The following is an 8026-nucleotide window of genomic DNA, read 5'->3' on the forward strand; positions in this document are numbered from 1 at the left end:
AGCATTCCGAAAGGCTCTTCGGCAGAAAGGAATGCTATGCACGCAGTGGGGGAGAGATGCAGTCTTGAGATAGGCAGGGGCCAGGTCATACAGAGCCTTTTCACTATACCAGGGCTTTTATTCTTTATTTTAGAAGCAGTGGGAAGGCACTGAAAGGTTAAAAGGCAAGTGACATAACATGATTTGTGTAATAGATAAATTACTTTGCAGTGTGCAGCATGGATCTCAGAAACAGTGTGGATGTGGGGAGACCTGCAGTAGTGCAGGTGAGAGGTGGTAACATGCTAACAAGATGGGGGCCTGAAGACAGAAATAAATGGATTAGCCTTACATTTAAGAGAAAACAATCAGTAACCCTAGTAGCGGATTGGTAAGGGTAATGAGTGATCACTAACATTTATTGAGTGCTTACTAACTGGCAGGCATTAGGCCATGCGCTTTAGATATACTGTCTTACTTAATCCTCACAGCAACTGTAAAATGTAGGAACTAGTGTTATCTCAGTTATATTTATCAGGAGACTGAGGTTTAGAGAGGTTAAATAACTTGCCAAGCTAGTAAGTGGCAGAACCTTAGCCAACTCATGGCCAGTACCCTTCAATGCTGTTCTGAAGTGGATGTAGGGGAAGTGGGAAGGAAAGGTGGAGAAGATCCCAAGAATCACCCCTAGGTTTCTGTCTTCTGAATGGTGGTGTCCTTCACTGAAGCAAGGAACACTGGGCAAGGCCCAGCTTTGTAGCCGCAGAACATTTTTTGTATCTTCAATAATCTTCACTAAGATCACTTTTTAGTTACTAAAAAGTACTCATATTCAAATTCAACTTATGCTCTGGCACAGTCCCCAAGCAATTCATGATATGGACAACTTTTGTTTCCTTAAACTAAGCCAGAAAATATGCTTGGCGGTTGTACTCCTCCTGTCTTTGTAGGAAGGGGATGGTTAATGCATTCCAGCTCTACTCAGCAGCTGGTCCATCTTTCCTTGATATTTTAATTGTCTTCCTATCTTCTCTTTCAGATTACAAACTATTCCTTTTATTCCTAGTACCTAATATGGTGTCTGGCACATAATGTGCGTTCAATAACCATTGAAAGAATGTAAGATTAATGGCACATATTTTAAATGGTACTTTACACATTTCATACAGAAATTTCACATTCGTGGGTTCTGAACAGATGACCTATTAGAATTTATTTGTTTTTTAAAATTTCTCATTTTTGCGTTGTTTAGACATTAGGAAAGTGATTTCATCAAGTAGACTGAATAAATTGTCAGTCATTTGAAAACAAGGATATGGATCCTAGAGATTTGTGCATACACATATTTTGCCCTCAAGAACCCAGCCTTAAGCTGTGCATGTAGTGAGTAATAAATATTTAGCAAATGAGTTTATATTAATATATTCATTAGACCCATACCAGTATTTCCTATTGATTATCATAGACATATGAATCAGTGGTAGAAACTATTCTAAGATTCCAGCGGACATGTAGATTAAGTTTTAAATCATCTAATCCAACCTGACTTCTCTCAAAACATGGCCATTTCTAATTTTTAATTTCTAATATGCACACTTAACCACTTAGCCTGTGCTCTTTTTAATGTCTATCAGGTATCATCAGTTTCTCTTGAAAATCCTACTGAAGTGTTTGAAGATGGAGAAAATCCACCAAGTAGTCGATCATCAGAGAGTGGATTCACTGAGTTTATACAGTATCAAGCAGACCGAAGTGATGACATTGACAGAGACCTGAATGAGGGACAGGGGACAGCTGCCATCCCCATCGGTAGCACATCCTCCGAGACAGAAACGGCCTCCACCGTGGGATCTGAAGAAACCATCATCCAGCCCCCTTCCATAGTCACTCAGGGGACAGCACCCCGAAGTGGGAAGACAGCCCAAAAAACTGCAATGCAGTGCTGCTTGGAGTATGTCCAGCAGTTTCTCACCAGACTTATCAACCTCTACATCATTCAGGGTAACACTTTTTCTCAGGCTTTGGCTACAGAGCATCCAGGGGATCTCAGTCGAGAGCGAGAGCAAGGAGAGACTCCAAAATGGGACAGAGATTCGCACGGGGATGTAAAAGAGAGAAACATAAGTAAACAAAAAACTTCAAAAGAATACCTTTCTGCCTTCCTTTCTGCCTGTCAGCTCTTCCTGGAGTGCTCCAGTTTCCCAGTTTACATTGCTGAGGGGAACCATACCTCAGACTTACATTCTGAAAAATCGGAGACTGGTAAGGTCATCTTGGTTTTATTTAAATATTTTTTATGGCACGCCTTCTTTTTTTAAGGAGCACTCAGATATTAAAACTGGGACTTTTTTTAGCCAGTTCATTTTTTAAAGTGTTACTTTGTAGATTTTTTTGATGAAATACTATCGTCATGGGGAGATATATAGTGATATATTAGAAAATGTTGTGATTTTGATGTCTTTCACAGATTGCTTACAAATGAGTAGAAGCTAAGAAGGACATTAACTCCTTTCTCTAGAGAAAAGTAATGTAACATTTAGATCCATTGGTTTCCTTTATTAAGACTAGTATCATATATGTTTACCATTATTTAATTTTTATATACGCACACGCATAGTGCAGTGAGTGCTATGAGTGCTACATCATGTGTGTCGATTAATGTACTATTTTTCAGGACAGGGAAATAGATTTATGACTTGGCATAAGAAAACTACATACTAAAAAAGTTTATGAAATTCTTGTTGCTGCTTTATTTTCTTAAAGCTCCAGTCTAGGTGAGAAACCATGGTTTTACTAACGAATCAAGGCCTAAAGGTAGAGGAGGTGCTTTGTTTTTTGAAATTAACCTGGAAGTTGGAATCTGCATGAAAGGTTTATCGTAATGAACCCTGTTGGCTTCCGTCTTTTTGTTTCAGACTGGGAGCACGTGCAGCCTCCGCTGTGGCTCCAGACTCTAATGAATGCTTGTAGCCAAGCAAGTGATTTCAGTGTGCAGAGTGTTGCTATTTCTTTGGTCATGGACCTGGTGGGACTGACTCAGTCTGTGGCCATGGTCACCGGGGAGAACATCAACAGCGTGGAGCCTGCCCAACCCTTAAGTCCAAACCAGGGAAGAGTAGCAGTGGTTATTAGACCTCCCCTCACTCCAGGCAACCTGAGATACATCGCTGAGAAGACTGAATTTTTCAAGGTAAATTCTAGGAAGTACATACATGACTAAGATGGTACTTGACCTCGTTTGCTTAGCAGAGATTTTAAAGATGATAATCAGGCTTCATTGAATACCTCTTCGTATTATACTGTATAGAAAAAGATACATACCAGCTTAATCTGTACTGCTTTGCCAATCTTGTCCCCAGTTTTGTGAGAGGGAAGAAGATAAGGATGAGAGGAGATGAGGATGAGGTTAGGGAAGGCAAGTATTAGGGCTCTAAAGTCACAGAGGAAATAATTACAGCTAAAAAAGAGGTAAGATCATTTACACAGTAAAACTTATTTCCCCATGATGTGGTTATGTCACTTTTGATTTTCATAGAGTACAGTCTCAGCTCTCCAAAATTCCCAGGAAAAATTTTTCTAACTCTGTATTGTCTGATCATCATCTGTGGTGTATGATGCCATTCAGAAAAAAAATGCAGTTTTTTTATTTTGATCACAACAGTTAAGATGATATCCTCTACATAGAACATCAAGTATATTGGATTATATTACATCTTAAGTAGGTAGATTCTTTATATATAAAAAAAATTTTTCTTTATTTTATCTCATTTCAAGTCATTGTGCCCCACGGGATCGTTTCTCCTGCTAGATTAGAGTTGGTTTCTGTAACAGTATTATAGAGGTAAACCCTAAAAATGGTTACATTTTTTATTAATGCTATCATAGATCATCAAGTGCTGTGTTAACACATGTAACTCTGAAATACATACAACCTATTTTGTGTGTGTTAAATAATTTGGATATTTGGACTATGAATTAGATTTCATTTTGTAACATATAACCATAAATATTAAATTATATTCAATGTGGGGTTTGTATCCTCTTAAGGATAATGTATTCTAGCAACACTTTACTAAATGTCACTAAAATAGTGAAATGGGGTCTTCTCTGGGCCCTGTAGAAAGTGCTTCCATGTTTGATGTTGAAAACAATACCATTAGGGAGGGACCTTAAAAAAAATGAAAATAATCAGTCAATCATTAAAGGTCTATCGTAAGAGTTTCTAATTGCCTGTATGACCAAAAAGTGAGCACATGGAAAGCTACACTTGTAAATTTCATCCTAGTGGCATAATGGATATTGAAGACCTTCGAAGTCTGGCCTTCAGAGGCTTGTTGTACCTAACAGGAAATGCTTGTTAAAGAAGGTTTAATTTATGGTTTCATAACACTGTCACTTTTACATCTTTTTCTATAGCATGTAGCTTTAACATTGTGGGATCAGCTGGGAGATAGGACACCTCAGCACCACCAGAAAAGTGTGGAACTGTTTTATCAATTACATAACTTGGTTCCTTCTTCTAGCATCTGTGAGGATGTTATAAGTCAGCAGCTAACCCACAAAGATAAGGTAAATTTTTTTTTTATCTTGTCCCACCCCAACCCACCCCACTCCCATTATACCAAAAGATAAATTAAAGAAACTAGGAAAATTATTGTGGCTAGTATCTGATTAGAGATTATATAAATTCTTTCAGAGTGATCTTCATGTCTTTAAAACAAATTTGTTCTGTCCTTTTTGGAAGAAAGTTCTTTGCAAAAGCACCAGTAATATGAAAAATCAAGTAATCCACAATCAGATACTGGGTTTATTTCTTGGTTCAGGACACAAATTGTGGGCAGCGATGATTAAAGTTGTTGCTGGTCCAAGTTCTTGGATCATTTAAAGAGGAAGCAGTGGCCTTGGTTATGGAAGTATGGATACATTAACAAATGCATGTGAAATGAAGTGATATGTGTATCAAGTTACATTTATAAGGCACAGAATGCTAATACTGGAGATATTATTTGCATTATAATAAATATCCAAAATAAGCATTTTGTATCCTAATGTATACGAAGTAATCCATAAGTCAGTAAGAGTAAAAGTGATAGAGTTCTGGGTGCTCCTGAGAAGAAGCTGGAATTGTCATTCTGGTTGACCTCTTCAGGCAGTTCAGTGAAGAGTGTGGTCTTCTCATGCCTGCTCTGGAACATCAATCCAAGATTTTATCAAACAGCTTTTAGAGGTGCATCACCCTAATTTTTTAAGAACTCTAAATGCTAGTGGGTTTCAATGGGCCCCCCAAAAAGGCATTGTGTAGAGTAAATGAAGCTTTTGGCAAGGAGGGAAGTGGCAAATGAAGGAGTAAAGGAGAGGAATAAAAAGTTTATTCTATTAAAATTCTATTTCTACTTTAGCACATTCTTTGAAAATTGTTTAGGAATAAAATGTTTAATAAAGCCTTGCATTTAATTTCATTTGTTTACATTAAGTGTAAATCTAGGATAAATTATGTACCTGTTTACTTGTGTAACATTTTATTTTTAAAGAAATCGTAAGTTCTGAATAAATGTATTATACAATACTATTTTTTTTTTTTACATGCTTGTATTGGTTGATGTACAAACACAGCCTTCATAGGAAACGCATTTATTAGGCCTAAGGAAAAAAAGAAAGCACTCCTAACTGATCACAAGCAATTTAGACAGTTTCAGTCCCTGATTTTGGGAGGCCTTTACTTGAAGGATTCCACAGATGCTAGAGGAAGACTATAAAAATCTTGATAACTTCACATTTCCTACCTGATTTATATTAATTTATGTTCATTATCACCAAAAGCTGCTCTTTCTGAAAAATGTATTTTTCCATGGTTCTTTCCATTACTACCATAACACTTAATGTTTTCAAGATAATCTCAAAGTGATGTAATGTTTTTCCTACAGAAATAATTTTGTAGGTGTTTACATTTTTGAATCTAATAAACCAGCTTTATAAGTAATGACAAATTCATTTGAGATTAATACATAATTTCTGGGAGCAAAAGTAAATTGTATAGTGTAATAAAATAAATTTTGACTACTAAGTATTTATATTAAAATAAGAGAGAAAGTGCTTCCTATACTGAAGACATAATAACATGTGCATTACTAGTTCTTTCCATCCTCTGTTATACAGTAATCTAGAAATCTGGTTACCTAGTCTAAACTAAATTCTTATGATTTATGAGGTAGCGTGAGATGATCCTTCAGGTTTAATATTTCTGCATATATTTAAGTCTTTTTTACATTTCTACTTTCATAAAAACAGTTTATTGTGTTGTGTGTTGAGTACTATGAACATTGAGCCTAATACTGCCTCTTAAATTGCTACTTCGATTTACTAAAATCCTTTAATATCTTCAAGGGAGAATAAAATAATTTAATCTCCCATATTCCTCCTCAGAAAATAAGGATGGAAGCACATGCAAAGTTTGCAGTTCTTTGGCATCTCACAAGGGATCTCCATATAAATAAGTCGTCATCTTTTGCACGTTCTTTTGACAGGTTGGTTGCGTTTGATATTTGGATTTACAGTCAGATATCTCAGTGTCTCTTTTCTTGAATCCTCTGGCTAGTTTGGCAGGGGTAGAAAATAAGAATTTACAGATTTTATAAAGAAAACTTATAAATTATTTTTTTTAATCGAAGCTATATTAAAATGCATGGCATTGAAGCACCCAGAGCCCCATTCTTTCACTAGATGACGATTCATCAAGACCCTACTGTGTGCCAGACACCATTCTAGGTGTCGGGGATACAGCAATGAATACAGCATTTTGAGTCTCTCTTCATAGTGAAGTTTCATTAAAACAGTAGACTATGTAACTGTTTCTCCAACAGTTATTTTCAATCTTCTGCCTGAAATGGACCTAATAGATCTATAGCTAAAATACTGACAGACCACTTCATGTGGATTCAGAGAACCTGTAGCTGCCTGAGAGTGGTTTTGCTACTTGTCTAGACCACTTAAGATGACTCATCCCCCAAATATGAGATTTGTATTAACTTCCAAGGAGATGCTGTTACGTGGTGGTTCAGATATTGGCACAGGATAATAGCAGTTTCACCAGCAGCTCTCCTAGAGGAGGCCACAGATCTGACTATGCTTATAGCCCCAGCTCAGGACCAGATGTGTGCTTTACTGGACATTACTTTTTCAACAGCATCACCATTTTGAAATCATCTGCTGTTGAACTAGTACAATGGACTAGGCCCTTGGCCTACGTACTTTACATACAATTATCTCTCATTTGATGCTTGCCTTTGCTCATCATACAAACAAGGCACTGAAGGACCAGAGAAATTAAGTGGCTTACCCAAAACCACACATGAGGTCGGGTGGATAACCCACATTTGAATCTTGGGTTTTCTGATTCCAAACCACACCTCCATACCTTTCACAGGTCTTTCCTTGAATTAAGCTCATAGGTTTGACTCCTAAAGAGATTGGGTGCAGAAGAACATGGGAGCAGTGCTGACTTGCAGGGAGTTCAATATTTGGTGACTTGAAAAGGAATATGTTGCTAAAACAAGACTAAGGTTTTGTTTTTTTTTTTCTATTTTATAAAAGTAATGTATGCTTGTGAAATTTAAAAAAAAAAAGCAAGTATATAAGAAAAGGGGAAAGACGATTTTCTCCTTTCTCATATCTGCTGAGACTGTAAGGATTAAGATTATTAAAATACTGTGGTCAACAGTTATCCTGAAGTATGACTACTTTTTTTTTTTTTTTTTAAGATTTTATTTATTTTTTTGACAGAGAGAGACACAGCGAGAGCAGGAACACAAGCAGGGAGAGTGGGAGAGGGAGAAGCAGGCCTCCCGCAGACCAGGGAGCCCGACGCGGGACTCGATCCCAGGACCCTGGGATCATGACCTGAGCCGAAGGCAGACGCTTAACGACTGAGCCACCCAGGCGCCCCAGTATGACTACTTTTAAAAAAGTTAATTCAAGGGGCGCCTGGGTGGCTCAGTTGGTTAAGCGACTGCCTTCGGCTCAGGTCATGATCCTGGAGTCCCGGGATCGA

General features: G+C 37.4%; 1 protein-coding gene across 1 annotated transcript; it reads left to right on the top strand.

Annotated features, from left to right (window-relative positions):
* Nucleotides 1–1150: 1150 nt before the first annotated feature.
* LOC145719636 (protein DOP1A-like) lies at nt 1151–6576 on the top strand. Its single transcript, XM_081811165.1, has 4 exons — nt 1151–2241; nt 2895–3169; nt 4396–4548; nt 6403–6576. Exons 1-4 carry the CDS (start codon nt 1914–1916, stop codon nt 6559–6561), a joined length of 915 nt encoding a protein of 304 aa, XP_081667291.1. The 5' UTR covers nt 1151–1913; the 3' UTR covers nt 6562–6576.
* The last annotated feature ends 1450 nt before the right edge of the window (nt 6577–8026 follow it).

Source organism: Leptonychotes weddellii, unplaced genomic scaffold, assembly GCF_054177405.1.
Source record: "Leptonychotes weddellii isolate Sample4059 unplaced genomic scaffold, ASM5417740v2 HiC_scaffold_5990, whole genome shotgun sequence".
NCBI lineage: Eukaryota > Metazoa > Chordata > Mammalia > Carnivora > Phocidae > Leptonychotes > Leptonychotes weddellii.